The 21,169-nt window shown below is 37.3% G+C and overlaps 1 protein-coding gene across 10 annotated transcripts in view; it reads right to left on the bottom strand.

Annotated features, from left to right (window-relative positions):
• PLD5 (phospholipase D family member 5) overlaps positions 1–21,169 on the bottom strand; it is a 198,377-nt gene that overhangs the window by 100,357 nt on the left and 76,851 nt on the right. For 8 of the 10 annotated variants that reach the window (XM_035320752.1, XM_035320748.1, XM_035320749.1 and 5 more), the window contains one exon: positions 5,214–5,350. In XM_035320752.1, coding sequence (XP_035176643.1) covers positions 5,214–5,350 — 137 coding nt within the window. Of the gene's footprint in view, positions 1–5,206; positions 5,351–21,169 lie in introns of those variants that run through there. The other 2 variants (XM_035320757.1, XM_035320756.1) reach the window with 2 other exon arrangements.

Genomic DNA, 21,169 nt, shown 5'->3' with positions numbered 1-21,169 from the left:
TGCAGCATCCCGCCATAGAAACTTCAATAGTAAGGGTGTTCCTTCTTCTGATGCAAAAATAAAAATGACTGAAAATATGGAATATTTAAAAAATTAAGTAGTTTTATAGCTCACTCTCTCCATCACCCCCAAAACAGGAGGACATCAGCCATCATGTTGACAGAAGGCAGTTTTATGCCAAGTGCCGAAGTGTTTTGTAAATAGAAACCTTCAGTTGCTCTTTAACAGGCTTATTTTCAAAATCTGAGCATCTTGTTCTGTTTAGACATTTAATTATTATGCCTGTCATAGTTTGTTTATTAAATAGAAATCAGTCAATATAAACCTTGCTATGCTCAGAACCCACGCAGCGCAGGAAAAATCTCCCCCACAATCAGCCAGGGGCAAAGCAGTTCCAAGGTAAAACAACGTAAGTATGTGCTGCAGTATGCTCACTTAATAGTGCTGCAAAACCCTACGGAGAGAAATACCAGAGATTTTTTTTTAATTTTGTGGGTTACTGCTTTATAAATCTGTGGGCCCTCTCTCGCAACCTGAGAATAAAGGAATATCTAACAAAACTCAAAGCAACACATGGTAACTGTCCAACTGTAACTGCAAGCCAGAGGGAAGATCTACTTCAATGTGCATCAGACAGGCCAGACAAGGAGAGCTAAGGGTGTATGCAAGCTCTGTAAGACCCCTAGCATCACTATCAGCAGGAACAAGTAGAAAAGGAGGCTTATTGAACAGCTGAAGTTACCAGTAATAGATAGAAAGACCTTAGTTCAAACACTTCAAATAACAGAGACCCTGTCTTATCATCTGTAATTTCTTCTGTTTCCCAGATTGTCGTTTTTAGAGTTCATCAGCTAGTTTCAACACAGCCATGTAAGTTTCAGCTAACGTTGTTATGCCAGAGGCTAGCCAAGATTTCTTTAAAAGAGATCAGCCATTAAAAAGTACTATTTTCAAATTATGATAATCTAATTTTTAAGCTGCACTGTCTAATGGACCAGGGCAAGACAGGCAAAGGTCCTGGACTGCTAAGCATATGCTCTTAACCAGCCTCATCCATCAGGGCTGCCTAACAACATTATTGTGGACGTCTCAGGAGAATGATTTTTATCCCATACCAAGCACAAACTGTAAAAATTCCACTTTCCACAGTCATGACTAATTCCTTTAAATCCCTAAGTGTCAATCAGTTGGCATTCCTTTTAATAGAAAGGGTCAAAAGCCATTTGTACTTCGTTAAGTCCAGCATTCTAAAATCAAATTATGTGGAACCAAGCCAGGAGTGTACTACATTCTCTGAAGCAAAAAAGATGTCTCTTAACAGACCTGGTCCAACTGTAAAAAATAAATAAATAAATAAATAAATACACAACTACTTTCAGTAAGCCAGTTTCTCCATAAGTAACTCAAGGGATGAAATTTTTATGGGAGACTGTAAATGAGTATAAAGAGCATTATTTCATCTAAACCTATACAATTTTCCAGTCAGCAGAACTCAGATTCTAATTTCAATTCTGAAGCCAGAATTTGTCTGCCAGACCAATTTTACAGTCCTTTCCCCACCTCCACCCAGATCTTTTTCTGAATGGCGCCATGTGTTTCAGTAGGAGACAGTAATTTTTAGAATGGTTCTTGGTGATTATTTTGATGAGTACATGTATTTGCCCTCAGTTACTAGGACAGAGTTGTAATTTCTTTTAAATTATTAATTTGTACTTTTTGGATTATATCATCATAAGCATGATTTAAAAAATAATCAAAGTAATTCTGTATTTACACATCAAATGAGCAACAAGAAGATTTTCAATCTTTTCTTAGTTAAATACTGAATCTACTCAGTATTATTGCATATTGAATTTGTCTGCCCATGTAACAAACAAAATGCAAAATGGTTTTGTAGCTTCCAGCAACCTGACTTCACATTGTGACAGTCAAAAATGGTCTGTAAGGTAAAATGCTTTTTAGCTCTCAATCATGGGCTGAGCTTTTCAGCAAGTAGCTCAAAGATTACAAATTATAATTAATAGTTCTGGTTTCAAACTTAGTTTCATTTCTTCAAATTGTTATTTCCTGTGTGTCCTTTTAGACGGTCAGTAACAATCCTTTCAACGATGGTGAAGACATGCAAAAAAGCCTGCTTCTCCACTTCCCTGACAAGTTTTTGTTATAAAATTCCCAGGAAAAATAAGTACATCAGTAAAAGGGAAGGTCTTTTTGACAATATATCTAGTAAGTATTCCTAATGTAGTACTGGTTTAAGGATTAATAAAAAAGGAGTCTCGTGTTGAATTACAGCAAACCAATCAGGAAGGTTGTATTTCTGAACAATGAAATCACAACAACATAAAGAAGATGTAGAGGCTTTATGTGAAAATACTGCTTACAACATAATTCACTGATTTCTGGCTAGAAAAAGATCTGGACTTCTAAAAATGTCTTCGTTTAACACCCCCTCCCCTCCCCCCCCCCCAGCCCCCAATTCTCAATTCTCACTTGTTATTTTTTGGCAAAAGCTCCAAAAATTTCTAGCTGAAGAACTATTCTAGACCATAGTTCTATTTTAGCTATATTTTACTTTAGAATCTAAACACAGAAATGAAGTTGATTTTCAGAAGATGAAAGCCTTTAACAAACCATCATAGAAATTCTTGTCAAATCAATAGCATTCTTTCCCATCAAGCTTTTTCACAAAAAAAAAAAAAAAGGATCATACACACAAACTTGTACTTGATAATAATTTCATCTGAAAAAATGACAGTCTATTGCCATCCTTTCTCAGCACATCCTGCAAATGTAAGCACCTGTTCCCGAATTTCAGTGGAAGTACTCACACAGCAGAAATGTAAGAATTCAATAATTCTTATTAAAAGTGCTTACCCCGAGTACTAAATATATGCCACACAGCAATTGATCTTACAGCACTTCAGTTAAGTCTGCAATATATTTAACACAAAAAGGAGCCCATTTTCATCACGTAAAGAAGGATTCAATGTTAGTAGGTAGCAGCTGCCAGCACTTGGATACTGCAATAGCTGTTATTAGAAATGGTTTAGGCAGTTTATAGACACAGCATTGATGTGCCTTCTGGTTCAAGTATTAGTAGCTAGATCACGCACTTGAATCACTCTGTGAAAGGCATCTTAAAATAGAGCTGGGTTCTGAGATCACTTTTATCACCGTAAATGCAGAACAGTTTCATCGACTCTAATGGTTAACATCAGCGTGCTGGATTTACGACCAGGCTCCTCTTACGAAGTCCAAGAGAAACAAGAATGACACATGCCAACTAACAAAGAACTGAACAGAGATGAGTGTTCTTTGGAAAGAGAGATTGGTGTATCCCAAACAAAGAGACAAAGGCAGTTAACCTCTTAGACAAGGAAAAAATCATATGCTAGTTCACAATAGCATTGTACATCACTCCCACTCTTGACTTTTTTCCATTTGAAAAATACAAAGTGAAGAACAAGTTCTTCCTTGGCTAGGTCTTAGGGACAAAATGTGGAACCTTTAGTTTAAAAAAATAAGAGACAAACAGTCCACAACTAAAGTCATGTGCAAATTGAAGCAAATGAGCAGAAAGACTTTCTCCTCATCTGACCTAGTTCTGTCAAAGATTCACACATAGAGAAGTGGGTGTAGAGGTGACACATACAGTATCTTTTAAAATTTTGGAAGGCAACAAATCACAGTAAAGAATACCTAAGACCCTGATGGGGAAAATGAAAGCTAACTGAACTCTAGAAAATTCAGACAAGATAGTGGAAGGTTGTCCAGAACCGTGGGCATACCTGAAAATGAACAGATTTGGGCCAAGTCGTTTTACAAGAAAAAAAGTGCTGGAAAAATGAAGTCCTGGAAGCATGGTGTCAACAGAATGGGTTTCAGGGCACAGCTGCCCTGATACTGGTATGTAATATTTGAAAGAATATTCTAGCAAGCAAATTTGCAGAATCTCTCTTTGCTTTTTTACTGGATTGTGAATTGCTGCTGACTGCGCGGTGACACTTGCACCACAGAAAGATATTAAGATACTGTCCCCAAAGAGGTTGCACACAAAATCAACAACTTGCAGAAACAAGAAGAGAAGGCTCCAACAGACATTAAAATTTAATTAGCTTATGCTAAAAAAAAAAAAATAATAATCTCCAACTCACCATAGGCCACTGGTAGCTGGGTAGATTCTGAATGCATCCTGTGGAGCGGTCAGCCACAGCTGCTGGACCAGGTTGCCCAGGGTGGCCACAGAGCACATCCTTGGAGCTACACAAAGCCCAGCTGGGCACAAGCCTGAACAGCCACTCATAGCCGAGCCTGCCCTCAGCCAAGGGTGGACTGGGAGAGCCCCAGAGAGCCCTCCCCACTCAGGCAGTCCAGTGACCCCATGAGAATGGAGAAGTTACTTAAGGGTAACTGTTCTCCCACAAACTGAATCACTGAGGGTGCTCTACATGCAAGTTAAAGCCTTGAAGAAAAGCAGAATACAGCTGTGAACAAAGTCCGCAAATGTTTGTTGTTGTTGTTGTTGTTTTTCTTTAAACCAGCCTTGCCAGAGAACAGAAGATGACCTTGGACAATACAATGCAGAAAAAGCACTGGACATCACTAGCAAACAGATTTGTGGAGGAGCCTGCCAGAGAGGAGAGGCTGGAAATAAAAGGCCTGAAAAAACTAATCACCTACTTCAATTTAAAGTTGAAAGAGACGCAAAACCATAGCAGGTGTCTGAGGCAAATCTTAATCAAATGCAGTCAATACTCCATTCTTTGTGTCTGGATCACTAATTCTTCACAGCTCCTAGCCAAGGCACTGTGCATGTAAGGGTAGTGCAATGAGGAGGGATAGGCTACACAAAAGGGGCAGCCTTAGGTCGAAGGTGATCAGTGACCTTCTCTGTGAAAGAAAGCTCTTGATGAAAGAAAGATATGGTGGAACTGGGAGCAGCATGAGCCACTTCAGTCCTCATTTACTGAAACATAATGGACTTCGACCCACGCTTACAAAATAATTGAACTAATACAAGGGCCTTGCTCAAAACACAGCACCAAAAACAATTTCAAAAAGTGTGGGCCTTATTTTGTCAAATAAACCTCCAAAACCTGTTTCCTACTCTTACTAATTACACTACAGGTTTATGGTAGTTATTACACATCATTGTATAGCACAAATATATGCTTATCCACCCCAAAAGAGAAGTTTTGTTTGTTACCTCTTACCGACAGTTATTTTGACAGTTCTTTTCTGAGAGTCCATCCTCATCTTCTCCCATAATATCCACTGCCGAAAATATCAGTGCAACCAGAATTGCAAAGCAGCATACCAGTGCAAAGATCACAATGCATCTTTGCTGGGACTGAAAGAGATTAAGATTAAAAAAGTTTTAATGGGGTGATCACATTCCAGTCAATGACCTGAGACTCTACAAATTTTAAATAAGATCTAAACTTCTTTGAAGATCTTACTTCCATAGCTGTCAACATGAAACACACCTCAGGATGAAAACAGCCTCAAAACCTTCCCCAATGTATCACCTTGAGATGTATTTTATACTTCTCAGACACTGTTAAATAATTCATGTCACAAATAATATTCATAATTTAAACTGTCTTCTGTTTGTACCACAAGGAAAACATTATACATTAAATAATGTTTCTCACATTAACTGCATATTTTCTGATTGAGCATCACAGATACAATACACACTTCAGCATGGCAATCAAAAGCCTTGAGAGTTTTGTTGTGTTTGGCTGAAATAAAACATGCAATTGCAAGACTGAAGGACAAAGTCCTTTTTATGGCTACACATAGTAACTGGCACTGTTACAATCCTCACAGCAACTGAGACACTGGCCAGTCCTTGCCCCACAGCACTTATAATACAAGGAAAAAGAATTCACAGATGTTAGATGGGATTCAAGGAAACAATGGGAGACTGCTGGTCAATACGACAGGCAATGCTCTCTGCATTTGAGAGGAAATTAAACATGGCATAGCACGTCCTTACCCTTCAATATGAAATCCTGGAGCATTAAACGGAATACAAGTGTGTACAGCACTAAATAAATGTGAAACCTTCTCCAGTATCTCTTGACATGCAATTTACACAGCTGCACGAATAAAGATTATATTTATTCTGAAACCTACTGTTTTAAATATACAGTGCGTGTTTTTCTATTGAAGAAAAATATTTATTGAATGTGTTTTTGTGCAAAAATCTAACTTGTTACGATAGTTATTTTCTTAATTTTCATTATTACCCTGTAAATTAAATTTCACATTCAAAAAGGTTTTATAAAGAATGGGAAAGAAGGAAAATGCGTAAGAAAGCAATCAACCTAATGCTTGTGCCTTGAAAACAACTTTATAGTATTTCCATTGCTTTTGACACTTATTTTAAGAGGTAATGTTTCAGACTAGCAAGAACTTTTCCATGTCTGCAGAGAAGAAAGAAAAGGCCAACTTTTTTCTTTCCTTAAAAGTAAGCTTCCAAAACTTCCAACTCAGCACACATCCCAGAAGAACCAAGCTCATGTGTTTCAGAACAATTCAGGTCTTTTCACAGACAGAAATGAAATGCTTATTTAGAACATAGTAAACAACTTCCTTGGAGAAAGAGGAACCATCTTTCTGAAATTTAGTGAAGAAAGTACTAACATTAACACTGAATATATTTAGGTTATATGCATATTTTAAATATAAGGCACATTAGACAGTTCTACACCTTTCAAATATGTTTAAACCTGTGCTAATACGTTACCTAAATTTTTCTGAGAATGTAGCATAAGAAAATCTTCAAGCATTTGTAAAATCTACTCCTGAAACAAATACAATTTGTTTCAATTTGTTTACAATACTTTTTTTTTTTTTTCTGCTAGGTATAGTCATGGCAACATATGAACAAAAATTAGACATGACTGCATTTGGGTGCCCCAAACCAAAGCTGCAGTCACATGTGCAGTAGGACTTCATCCTCTCACTAAGACCACCTCTCACGCAGTTTGCTACAGTTCTCTAAGGGTATTTGCAGAAACCAATGCAGGTTCTTCCAAGCACTGGCTTTATTTCCATGGCAGCAAGATTGCAAGGCTACTCCCATACCAGCAAGACAAACAGAGCCAGGGCTTGTTCTCTAGCCCTAAGGACAGAGGCCATGAGCCAGCACAGCTCACGCCACTCGCGCTTGGTTTACTCTAGTAACAGGATAACTGCAGTCATCCTACTCACTGGAAACAGTCTTGAGCCCATATTGTGGTCAAAATTTGGCTAAACTGCAGCAACAGGCATCCTAGCTCCTGCACTGTACAAATGACTGAGTGGCACTGCTCCAGGAATTGCCTCCCATCCTCTTGCTGTGTCTCCACGCAAGCAGCAACACAACCAAGCACCCCAGGGGCCCCGGGGCCAGGAAGGAGCACATGAGCCTGCAAGGCTGTGCCAGCCAGGCAGAGGCACCAAGAGATGTTTCATTGAAGGGAGCCTGCAGTACCTTCTATCATCCTAAAACATCCCTGAAAAACCTTTGTGAGCACCTGAAACCTAAAAGGCCAAAAGTTACAGCATATCCAAAATGATATGGTATCACAAGAGGAAGAAGAATAAAGGCAGGTGAAACCGATGCTTAAAGTGCCTTCAATACCAGGACATTTTATGGTAGCAATATCCAGGTGGTTGTGTTCCAGGAACATGGAAAGAGGAGGCCAAAATAATCATAGAATCATTTAGGTTGGAAATCCCATTCCACATAAATTCAGGGAATATAGTCAAGGCTTCTAGACTTCAGTGTTGTAGTCTAAATTTGTATAAATTTGAATCCCTATTCTTTCAGTTCTGAGCATGCACAGCTTGCCAAGCTCTGCAGTTTGACTGCTTCTTATTAGAGCAGCATACCATTAGCACCACAAATAAGACCACTGCTATTCTACCAGCACTAAAATAAAGACAGAACTACATACATCTAATGTACTGCTCTTATTTACACAGGTAATCTGTATCAAGCATTCCTCTTTGACAGTCATAATAGATTAGTTATTTCACTTTTTCTTAAGTACCAGCTTAACAGTGTGTTCACAAGTAGCGTAGAGGACCTTTTAAATTCACACATGCTAAAAAGGAACCTTATCAACTGTAACAATATTAGTTTTTATATGAACTAAGTATAGCACAAAATATTAAATAAATAAATAAGCAAAGTTTCCAAGTTTACTATTCTCCTAATCCCACATTTTTAGTCATAGACCTGAAAGGCCAGGTAAAGATCATTGAAAAAATAAAAATAAAAATTATACAGATAGTAAAGAGGATTTTGAATGTTTTTACAATTCATCTTGAAATTACTCTTGTTGAGTGGTGATTTTTGCCAGCTTTTAAATCTATATGTTATATTAGGAATTAATATTTTAATACTGCTTATCTTCAAATTCATGTTTATATTAGAAAACAAAGAAACAAAAATAGCTACTGGCAACAAATAAGTCTCCAGAGCCTTTCTTTTGACAATGGTAATAAATCTTAATTTTCATGCACTACCACCAAAACTGCAGACAATTTTATAATAGGCTTTTTCCAATTATAATAGATCGGAACAGCCCATGCCGCTGTTCTGTTCTACTGCGTGCATGTGCGCACGGGCATGTATGAGTAGTAGCAGGCTTCTTGAAAGAAATTAATTCAACACAGAAGAGCTCACGCCGCAGAGAGACTAGAAGGAATTTGTTAGATTTGCTCTTCAGGCTCTTGCATCGGTGAGCTTGGGCAAACTGTTTGCTTGATGGTGTTGTGTGGCCCCTTGGCAATGGGGACCTATCCTCATGCTTCCTTCAGTACATGCATAAAAACCCTCTGGGTTTAAGCTTTCAGTCTTCAACACTTTGTAATGGAATACAGTCGGAAGACCTCTAAATCTTATGTAGTCCATCTCTCCATATACACAAATACTACTTCTAAAAGATGTTTGTTCTAAAAAAATTCCAGATGAAAGAGATCCTGCATTCTCTTCAGGTTACCTGCGCCATGCGTTGGTACCTTCCTGATGCCTAGCTAATTCTCTCCTGCTGCAATATAATCTTTTTCCTTCCCATAAGTTGCTGAAAACAGAGAGACAGTATTTCATTCTTTCCTGCTGTGACCTTTTGTACATTTGAAGGTTGCTGGAAGTGCTATGAGGCCTGGGCCCAGAGCATCAGAGGACAAGGATGGCTGAGAGTTTCACTCTCAAGAAGTGCAGACTTCTTTCCAGCATCACCCCCAAGATTCTGTTACATGACAAACAGATTTCTTCAGAGCTTAGAAGGAATGAGAAATAAACCCTGCAGAAATGAGGGCTATTAAAAATGCTGCTATTTTCCACTTCATGAGCAAAGTGCATTTCTTTCACCTGCCTCATCCACCTTAAACAATACTATTGTTTAAAAAAATGAAATCCAGTCAAATACTGCATTTACTAAATGAAAGCATGGTATTTTTCATGCTGTTATACCCCCAGGTAGAGAGTGAGAAAAAGAGCAAAACCTGCACACAAGGACTATGCAGTACAGCACTACGCAGAGAAGATTTTTATCTGAGAAGGACTCTATCTGTTTATTTTTATTAAGAAAAATGATAGTCTGTGTCAGTTAAGGTTGCATCAGAGCCAGGGCTATCTGAGCAGAATTTACAATGAGAGCAAGAAAACACCCTCCATATTTACTGCATTCCCATTGCTCAAAGGCTGTTAAGAACATTTCAATGGCCCATAGCTTTAACTTTCTTCACAGACAGTAGATATCTCTGTAACATACACATAATGAAGCTATTACATGTAAACACCCAGAAGATACGAAATTTTGTCAAGAAAAAGTCACATTAATCATTTTTGATTTCCACCTTTCCTACTCATAAACCTTGTTATCCTGCTGGAGAAGCTGAAAATAACATATACTCTGACCTTTAATAAAAACTTTCTTACAAACTCTACAAACTTTGTCCAGATTATTATAGGAGAGAAAACTGGATGGAATATCACTCTCATTGAAAAAAAAAAAATGGAGGGCATTTTAGAAGTGATTCAGATGATTCTGCTACATATATATATGTATTTAATGCTTTTATCAATAATCTAAATCATGGAATAGAAAGGAAATGTGCTGATTAAGTTTTCAATCAAAAAAGCAGAATATATTGAAAGCATGCTGGAAGACTAGATTAAATTTTCAAAATATTCTTGACAATTCAGAGAATATGTTGAGAAAAACAGGTTAAAATTCAATTAAGGAAGAAAAAAAGCATACCAGCAGGTATGAGCAAGCAGTCACAGAGATACAGAAACTTAGAAACTGTTAGGAAAGAAGGACAATAAAAATGATTAAGAGGCTGAAACACATGCTTTAAGAAGAGAGACCAAAAAAAAAAAAAAAAAAAAAATAGGACTCTGTAGTTTGGAGAGGAGAAAAATCATCAGAGCACTGGATAATGTGAAGGCAAAATTACAATTCACCAAGTAGCACAATACTAGAAATAGGGATGTTTACTGAAGCTAGTAGAAGTTAAGTTTCAAACAGATCAAGTACTTTTTTATACAGTGGATAATGAGCATATGGAATTTGTTGTCACAGGACGCTGCGAAAGCAAATAGCAGCGGCAGGTTTAAAAAGGGATTAGATAATGCCTTTGACAACATGTCCAGAGCAGCTGCTAGAGGAAACAGACAAGGATGTGCCTTTCTAATACAGCAGTTGGGTGGCATGCTGTTGCCACTGTTAAATAGACTGTGCGGGACTAGATGTGTCACTGGCCTGAGCAGTAGGTTTTATTTTCTGTGTTTGTGTATTATTTTTCCATAGAAAAATTAAACTAGTTATAGCATACTATAATGTGGACATGAATCAGTCATGTCACATTGTTGGATTGACTTATATTTCTACATCCTGTTGTAGTGCATACAAGGCAACAATAATCCCTACCTCTACTTCAAGTCTGCATATTTTGTTCACCTTTCAATAGTGCACAGAGAGAGTTAAGAGAAAAATCAACAATAACCATTTACTCATATGGTCGCCACAGAAAGAAGAGTTAACTCACTGAACAACATTCTTTAATTTCAATGTTTTCCAACCAAACGAGGCATACAAAGTCATGCTGTCTGCCCAGTTTTGAATCTGTATTTGAAAGAAAAATCTATGGAAATGTAATTATCTCAGATGTTTTATGAAATCCAGCATCTAGGCAGACTTGGCTGAGAGACCCGACATAGTGCAACTCCCGAGGAAAAGCTGGTCCAAAGCTTTGCCTTTCAGCATGTACACCACTCAGCACCATGCAGCCTCATGCAGCCAGGGATGGGAAGAGTCACTGCTGCAGTGCTCTGTGGCAGGGTGCAGGGCCTAGAGTGTGCACCCACAGCAAAGCAGTTGCTTTGGTTCCACTGCTCTCTGAACAAACATTTGATCCAGCAGGTCAGGCATGTAACACAATGACAGACACATTACTATAAATAGAAAAAACTATAAACTACCTTGGAAGACATCCAAGGCTTTACATACTACTGATCTGAACCTCCTCCACACAAAGTGCTATATTACAGGAAGCTATTAGCATTCACAATAAGAGCTCTGTAAAAAAAAAAAAAAAAAAAGGTTTCCAGCACATGACCAGCTAATCTCTACTGTATTTTGTTGACCAGAATTGGCATAAGAGAGAGGACTGAAGCACTTAAGTGTTCACATGCCATTTTCCTGAAATCAGGCCCTGATGTCTGACCATGATATATTGACTCAGTCTTTAGCATAATGTAAGACAGTATTGTAGTTTGAGAAAGGCAAGAAAGGCCAATGTATGCCCTAAAAAGTCTACTGAAATCCAGTGTCTCCTGCAAAGAAAAAAAAAAGCGTATTGAATAATCACAACCTGGCCTGAACAACCAATTCAGAATACTATAAATAATTAATTAGTAAAAAAAAACCACTGTAAATATTATTTCTATATCCAAATATCAGTTTACATATCTCTAATCCTGGAGACTCTAGGTAGCTGCTCTTAGCACTGCTAATATTAATTCTATTATTCCATCAGGAATTTTCCAAGTAAAAATCGCTCCACTAAAGAAAGCTGTAATTGATTTCTTTTTGGATGAGCACGTCTCCATATGATCAAAGTCACATTACCTCTAGAAAAAAAATACCAAACTGAAAACAAAAACAAGCAAACAAAATAAAACCACACTATAAAGCCCCAGAAGCCAGAACCAATGGCAACAGTACTTAATTGCTGTTTCGGGGTGACCAAAGAAAGGTCATTAGGTACAGTGAAGGTAAGGGTGGAGAGAAAAAATAAATGAGGGGGAAAAAATATTAATTGTACTATCTCAACTTTTAATCTGAAGACTAATTGTGTTTATTTTAAAATGAAAAGGACATATTTAAAATGTTGAAGAAGAGGGGAAGAAAAAAACTTTTTTTTTCATAAGTTGCAGGTGAAACATGCTCAGAATACTTTTATTAGATATTTCAGACTTATTTTAAATGTCTCACCAAGAAAAGAAAGACACCCCATGTTAGAAGTAGATCACTTCAATGATTACTTGAGATCAGTTATTTTAGTACTTTAATCTGTGACAAAAAGTATTAATGACATGCTCAGTTGAGTAACCTAAAGCTTGCTATCAGGACAAATCTGCTGTCAGCAAATCTAATTTCTTTCAATGAAGTGTTTTAAAGCCTTATTAGCAGCAATCTTAGTTAGGACAAACTAAAGAAAAACTCAAAGTCAATTAAGACATTTTTCATAAAAGTCAAGTAAGTCATTTTTCTGCCAGCGTTTGCGTGTGCCGTTTTTCTACAATTAGGTCAAGCTTCTTTATGCACATAGCCTTTCATTGTTTTTTTGAGATTTTTTTTTTTTCAAAAGAAGATGAAACAGAAAAACAGACTTAAAAATACGAAAACATGGCTATAGGCACAGAAACACCATCAGGGAGGCTGAAGGTACAGACAAATTTAAGTTCAAGTTTAGTTCTGCAGCATAAACTCACCACTATCACCACGGTGCTTTTTTTTCTTAGCTAGTTGAATTCACAAGGCAAAATACATTACCTTCAAAACTTTTTCCACTGAGGTTTAATCATTTCACCCTGCAGTTGGGACAGTTGGCTAAGAGTACAAGCACCATCAATTACCGTAACATGACATTAAGTCATAATAAAGCAACCATACTCTACAGGTTACAGCAGTGGTGCAACTGAACCTGGCAGTACTTAACTTAGTTTCAGTTATTTTAACCATAAATTACCAGCTTCCCTTTTATAAAGTGTAAGAAACAAATTCATTTGAACTCTTCTGAATTTGAAAGTAAGAGGAAAAAAGATCCCTCTCACTCAGTGATGAGAGGCAATTAAGGAAAAAGTTTTATTAACACTATTAGAAATTGACACAAGTTCAAGAAATGAGATTATCTCATAGGGAAAGCATTTATTTTTAGCTCATTCTGAATTTCTAACTACACTTTTAGTAGATGTGGAAATAATAGATTTGCCACTTGGCCAAGCAAGTTAATTCCATTGTCACAGAGAACACAACCAATGTGACATTCGCAATAGGAATTATGTTCTACTTTAAAGAGAGATAAAGGAAAATAAAAAGAGGCTTACAATCCAGAGCTAATCAGAGAGATAAAGGTAAACTAGTTAATTATAGTGATTATGTGTGTTTGATCCATGCTTTCTTTCTTATGACAGACTTGAGAGGTAATTTAGCTACCACGTTTTTTATCCTATAAAATTCTATATTTGAATTAAATGACAGTATTTGTACCTTTTATGTCTTAAATAATTCTACTTGATGGATAATTTCTTTACTGGCTGGAAAATATATAACATAATATAAAATATATAACAATGAGCAAAGATGAGAATAAAGTTTTGACTTCAGCATCTCTCAGAAACCTTCCTCCCTGGCATTCCCTGCCTTTCCCAATCATCTGGCTTTTGTCTGTGATTCCAAACGACCCTTTTTGCAGCAAACAGGGGACTGAGTGTCACCAACAGCACCATCCCCTCTTCTACATGCCGAGCTCTGGCATGGAGAAAGCCGGGCTGAAAGTGTCAGCTTCCACTTCCATCCCGCAAAGACAGCTGGTTCTCCTTGACGGGGTACCCAGGGGCTCTGCCTTACTCACTTGTCTCCATGTAGAAGGAACATTCCAATTCTAATGGTTTAGTCTTGCATTTGTTTGTCTGTTTTTATGAAAGCACTTCCTAGCAACACAGAAATGATTTAGGTAACAAAAAGAAAACAAATCAATTCCTCTAAGTTCTCAGTGACTGGACTGCCTGTTGCTAGCTATTAATAATAATTATTAAGTCTTAGTGTTCCAAAAACATTTGGTCAGAAAGGCTTTCCCTATATCACAACAAAAGGAAAAAAGAGCTGAATATTTACAATGGATATAAATTTATGAGCACATGAGAATATATAACAGGCAAACAAAGAGGACCAAGAAAAAAAGTCAAGACACAAACAGCAACAGATCTGGAAGACCTTCAATCTTCTATTTCCTTTTACCACAATCTCTTTCTGTATGAGATCTATTACAGTGCTCTCCATATACCCCATTACAGTAATTCTTTTCCTAACCCAGTGAATAGAAACACACCTTGAACGTGGAAGAAAAAAATCACAAGTATCAAGTAAACTGCCCAAAGGAAATTGTTTCTGATGTGCTCTGGATGTCCACTGTTCCAGCTATGTTGACCCTTTCCTCCTTCCTTGCTCCACCAAACAGCAAAACAACTCATTATCTGTTTCCCTCCCACTAAGTCCCTGCTATATTCTGCATTCTTACATGCTTCTCTCTTCAAACAACGGAGAGAAAAGTCCACAAAAAGGATACCAGGTTTCAAAAGAAGTGGAAGGTATCAAATGCCTTGAGGGAAGGTCGGAAAATCACCACCAGTGAGCTTCAGTTCTGGTAGTCCAAAGAGATTTATTTTCTAGACAGTGTCACAACCATGCTTCTACACCAGCAGAAGTGCAGAACTACTCTGATTTACCTTTTGACCTCTCACTGAAACTACCCAAGACCTCTTCCACCAGTAACAACACTCCTGCCCCCATTCGCCTTTCCTCTGCTGCCTTGTCACTGTGTTAATAAGATCAGAATCCTTCTGGTATCTTAGGATATGAAGGTGTCCTGATTTACAGCCTTTTGTTGGGTTTTCTCTATCTGCTTTTTCTCCGCCTTTGTGGAAAAAGCTTTTGCACTATCATTTTATTAGTCTGAAAATATGGTATTGTTCTGCTGTAAGAAGCTCACTGCTTATTGGCTTATTACCTACTCAACATTTATTTTGTTTTCCTCGCTCTGTTTATATTAGAAATACCTTAGATTTTTTTAAATCATAATTTCCCCAACCTTATACATAAGGATAATCAATCAACATTGTAACTGGCTGAACATGTTTCTATTTTGTCCTTGTTGTTTGCATGTAAGTCATTGAAAATTCAGATAAAGCAGAGCCCCGTCATGTGAAACATTTCAGTGCAGACTCTCTGCCATCTAGTAAAGTATTGTTTGTGCTGCAGCTATCCTGTCAGTTGGACCACTCTTTCCCTCAACCCATTATCAGTTTACGTGACACCTCACTTTAAAGCCCCTTGAAGACCTCCACCTTTCTATTACATATTGTTTAAAGCAATCAATGGATTTAGAAGTCACTGGAAAGAATGAAGATGTATGCACATGAAGATATATACTTGCATATTACACACACAACCCTGACCATAACAGTCTCAGTTTGATCAGAAAACAGTTTTAAGGATTAAATAGGATATCCAACATATAGAACTGCTGTAGTAAAAAAGAATGCGGCAGGTATTTGGCTGTTGCCATCAAAATGATTAAGTGTTCTGGCTGACCTGAATTTGTGACTAATTTTATGATTCTTTTGAATCAGGTAATCACTACTACAGATTTTTTTTAATTAAATTAATATTGCAAATTTGGAATTTTAATCATTCTATAAAACAAAATGCTATTTTTGTGAAATTCTGGTTTCTTATTCTCATTTCTCTTACAGAGAATCTCAATAAGGGCAAAAAAAATATAGAGAGATGAAGATGAACCTTGGATACAGACCAGCGAATCCTGCCACACAGCAATTTGACATGGTGGAGGCACGCATCTCTCTGATGTTTCAGTGTTCCTGAAAGGAGAGGAGGTGTATTGCACCTCACCAATACAAGTGATGATGTATCAGAAAAAGTTCCAGTAGAGAGTAACTGCATGCCAAAGAGTGTCACTAAACATTATCACCTTTCATCCTACAGTGCAGTCCAATATTTTTCTGAAGCTTTTTTCTTTTTTTTTTTCTTTTTTTTTTGACAGCAACCTTCACTGTGAATACTCTCTTAGGAGGAAAAGGAACTAAATTATCTGCAAGTCTTACAAGTCCTTTCTAAACTGCAAAATAAAGCGTAGCTTGAGTTTTCAGTTAAACAGCAAGGCTTTAACACAGCAAAATCATCTAGAAAAATAGAAAGATTCATCTCTAAAGTCTGGGGATTAGGCAAAAATCTCAGGATGCAATATGAAAATAAAATCCTAATACATTATTAGGAACTCACTCCCTCAAAAAGTTACCATTGTGTTAAGTGACATAAAATTCACAGAGACATCTGAAGTTCATCTGCCATGTTGCCACAAATTTTCTTAAAAGTTTATTCTTTTCTCAGAAAGTAGGAAAATTGTAAATAATTGCTACCATTTTTGAAGGAATTCGAGATATGAAGATCTTACACTATTACATTAATTGACAATTGAAGTTTTATCCTGAAAGCCAAAACTGTAAAATAAATGCATTTATGAAAACCAGCTTAGAGTTTAAATATTTTTCTATGTACCGGTTAGGGCTGAAAAGTATTTCACATTTAAAAAAAAAATCCAAAAAAAAAATCATGTTTTAATTGTGTGCTCTGGTAAAATGATAAATGAAATTCAAGTAAAATCAAGTACAGATTTGCTTTTTGAATGCATAAACTTTTAATCTGTATAATATTAAGCAATACATACAGATGCACTTCTACTCACAGACAAGCTCGGATATGGGTTGATAACATTTCCAAATTATACTGCATCACCATATGCCTCACCATGTACATATTCATTGAGATAACAGCGGTTCTCGCAATTCTAAATTTACAGATTCCCTCTGTATAGGAAATGCAAACCTAATGGCAACAGGCTGGCTTTTCTTAGTCTCCTAGTCATTTATAAAGAAAACTACTAAAATGCCTGGTGGTGTATAAAAACATACATACTGAGTAGGTGCTTCTTCCAGAGCACATAGAGAACTAGCGGTACTGATTGTCTGAGACAACGTACAGTATCAGAATAAGACAGACCTATTGCAGAAGCTGTAAGAAGATGGCTGTATCTGTGCTTACACTACCAGTCGATTGGTACCTCATTTGCATTTCTATGGAGATTTTATTTTTACATTTCAGGTATTAATTCCCATATTAATCTACCAATTAAAAAAAAATAATTACAGAAAGGCTTGCTCCACAAACTAAAGTTTTATCTTGTTGACTGAATTAATGCCAGCCAAGCAAATTAATAGATAACTTTGCTGGCGTTTATAAGAAATATGCACATACACGCATACATGTTTTATAAGGCTTATTTATCGGCAAATGCCATCATACATCAAAAGCATAGAATAGCATTTCCCAGTATTTCTAAAAGTTTAAAATTTCCAAAGTTTAGTGATCATGGGTCAAACTTAACATTTCCTATAGTGGAGAAATATTGGGAAAATGCATGGCACTCTATTGTCAGACCCCACTCAAACCTACCTCTCCAACCTGCTGCAGAGATGTCCAGAATGCTCAAGTAAAGGACAAATTTTTGTAGAGGATTTGAGATAAAAATGTGCATATGTATGCATTTTAGATATAAATGTTCATGGGTACACTATGGGCTTTGAGCAAGCCACTATGGATAATAGCAATTTTGCCACTGTCTTTCAAAGGAACAAGACTTAACTTAATTGTCAAAAATCCTATATAATTATTTTTATAATGCAAAGACCAAAAATCCAGTTTGAATAAAAATGTGATAAATTTGTCTCAAGTCATAAAACTATAGCTTTTATCTTTCAAAGGGCATTCAAATGCGGACTGTAATCACATAAAAGTCTCTTGCACAACAAAACATTTTTTTTTTCTTTTTTTTTTTCTTTTTTTTTTTTTCCCAGGAACAGTATGCATTTCAGTGTTTAAAACCTCACCTTTACTTTAGTTCGTTCTGTCTGGCTATGGAAAGTTCTAGTTCCCCATGGACATAGAAGGGATAGTTAGATATGCACCTAAGCCAAAACCGATCCACTGTGCTGAGCTCAAATTCAGATTTGCCAATGACATAAAACTGCAGCTGTAATCTCCCCCATTCATTTTGCCATGTTCAGAATGTACAGCCAGGAGCACCCAGGCTCAAGCACTTCTGTTTAATAGTTCACCACCACACAAACGGTTCGATCTCATCTTGAGATGACACTAAGTATATAGAAATACTATCCAGATATCAGATATGTTATAAAGTCATCAGCTCAATTTAGGTTTTGAATACAAGAGCCTCGATCAAAATTTAACAGATGATTCAAAGCATCTGGCACCTTATTAAATATTCATATATTACCCTATTTACACATAAGCATGGAGATAAGGCATTTCGATTTTCCTTTACTGCTAGGAATTTGTGACAGATACATAGTTTTCTTTCTCCTTTTCTTCTGCATCAATCTCTAAAGCCCCTTCCTCAACAGTTCAACTATGTTTTTCTTACAGCAGTTATGCTTCTCTCAGGGACAGCAAAAAGCAAGTCATCTCACTCTCAGCAAGGACTGCAAAGCTGGGTTTATTTCTGAAAATTAGCTTCCTGCACACTCAGCTGCTAAGCTTTTTCCAGGAAAAAGTAAAGAACCCAAACAATAAGCAAGCCCAAATATTAACCTCCACTTTTTCTGTTTGCAATTGTGTTCTGTTATCATACAGAAAGTGACAAAATAACCTCGAGTTCATCGGCTTTCTTCAAAATTTGCATACGGGAACAAACAGGAACAGAATTTGGCCCTTGTTATTCTAATCTCCTCCATGGCTGACAACCTTTACAAAGTTATCTAGCAAAGATGAGAATGTTTAAATATGTCATTCTGATACATTTGTTTCTTGCATGGCTTTCAGCCTAGTCCTTGCATTGAAAAACAAAACCAAATAAAAAATGGACATGATGGAAACTAACTGAAGTCACTACATCGACTATGTACTAACCATTTTGTAATAAACAGATACTTTGCCAAAAATTACTATAAAGCTCAACAGTTTTGCCTAGATTTCTGTATTAGTATAGAAGCATAGATGTTTTTAAAACAGGAGAGGGAGGGAGGGGGAATCAGTCTGTCTAGCCACTGTAATTCAAACTGAACGAAACTACCCAGCAATTTAAAAATTAAAAAAATATGCTTGCACTTATCCACAGAGCGCTCCAAGGACACCAAAACTATTTGCTATATATGCAGAAATGAATACTGTCACTTTCTGCTGTCTTGTAGCTGTGCAAATTACTTTGTAGATGGCAACTTTGGAAATTTTTCTCCTTACTATATAAGAACAGGCTCAGGGACTGTAAAGGATTGCTTGGGCCCTCTGACAAAAAGCATCTCACAATTTTTTGGCTCAATGTGAGAAATTTCCATTGCTCGGTCCTCTGTTACACAATCACAATTCTTCTCCTAGTCAGATGAAATAAAAGTATTCAAGCAAACTTCTTAGCTGACATGATCTATGAGTATACGAGTACTTTGGGGGAAAGCAGAAACTAACTGAAGGGGGGGGGGAGGCAAAACCAAAAGCAGTGTGAAAAATTTTGCTGTCATCTACTTATTTTGCTCTAGATTAGCACAGTAGAGAACACAGCATCCACTCTAACTAATGCTGTGGATGGTATCCTTTTCAGAAATACAAGCCCTACCTCCTCCTTTCTCCAGCCTCTTCATGCTGCCATCCTTCAGCTGGGCTGCCATAAAGCCAGCAGAGAGCTACTTCAAGGAGGGTACCTAATGTGTAGTCAAACCAGGCTCTTCTGCTGTGGAAAAAGAGGGAAAGGGAATAGCCCTGCCACAATATTATTCTGAGAGCTGGAACGGCTACAGGGCAACACCAATGCCATCAAAATGAGTTAATGCACACCAGAAGATGGAATTCCCCAGGCAGCCAAAGCTGATGAGGTTGCAGAAGTTGTTTAAGGCCACTTTTCTCAATGGCAATCTTGACATCTTGTACAAGGTGATTAAAAGTCAGCTGGCAGATAGCGGGCTGTCTGTAACAGCCAGCGCTGCTAAAAGGATTTTTTTTTTCTTCGAGGTGCGCATAGCCAGAAAGATCAGGAAGGTGGTTCTGCTGATGTAATGTTACAGGATCTGAACTGCCCTTTTCAGCCTGTTTGAGAGCTGACAGATCTACCGACTAGAATGGAGTGAAAGAGGACAGCAGAAGAAAATTGAAGTTGGAGCTCACCCAATAAGAGTGATATAATAATAAGACAGAGGAACTTAAAGAATTACTTTCTGAAATGTGAAAAGGCAAATACCATACAAATATTACTGGTATTTGATGCTGAGTTGCCCTGCAAATGATACCTTGACTCACAGGCAATCTAGCCAAGACTCGTGTTTACATCCACAATGCCACCCAGAGCGAGTGCTTCTGCACTTCCATAGTTGGAACTACAGTGCTTGTGGTCACTCTCCATGCCCTTGATGCTGGGGCAGAGAGCATAAGGAAGAAAAAATCCCAGCATGGTGAATCTCATATTCTGAAACCATTTTCATAATTAAGCTATGCTCAAATTCCTTTAACCTTTTCTTTCTTTTCTGTTACCATATAAGTGGCTGGTGTACCCAAGGAATAAAACCCAGTCTTTTCATATAACATACTATATTTCTCTGCTTCTTCTGCAATCGTGTTATTTTTTTGCTACCATTTACTGATCCTCCCTTGGTTTCAGCTAGCTTCCTGCCTCATCTTTGAGAAGATATCTTTGCACTGGAGAACAAAGATGCATTTAGACTTGGTAGCATGCCCCAACACCTTCACTCAAAAAGCCAGGGAGACTTCAGTATGTTCTACAAAAATCTTTTAACTGCTGT

This window comes from Oxyura jamaicensis, chromosome 3, assembly GCF_011077185.1.
Source record: "Oxyura jamaicensis isolate SHBP4307 breed ruddy duck chromosome 3, BPBGC_Ojam_1.0, whole genome shotgun sequence".
Lineage (NCBI taxonomy): Eukaryota > Metazoa > Chordata > Aves > Anseriformes > Anatidae > Oxyura > Oxyura jamaicensis.
Note: the sequence above shows the minus strand (reverse complement) of the source record. Positions and strands in the feature narration are given on the sequence as shown.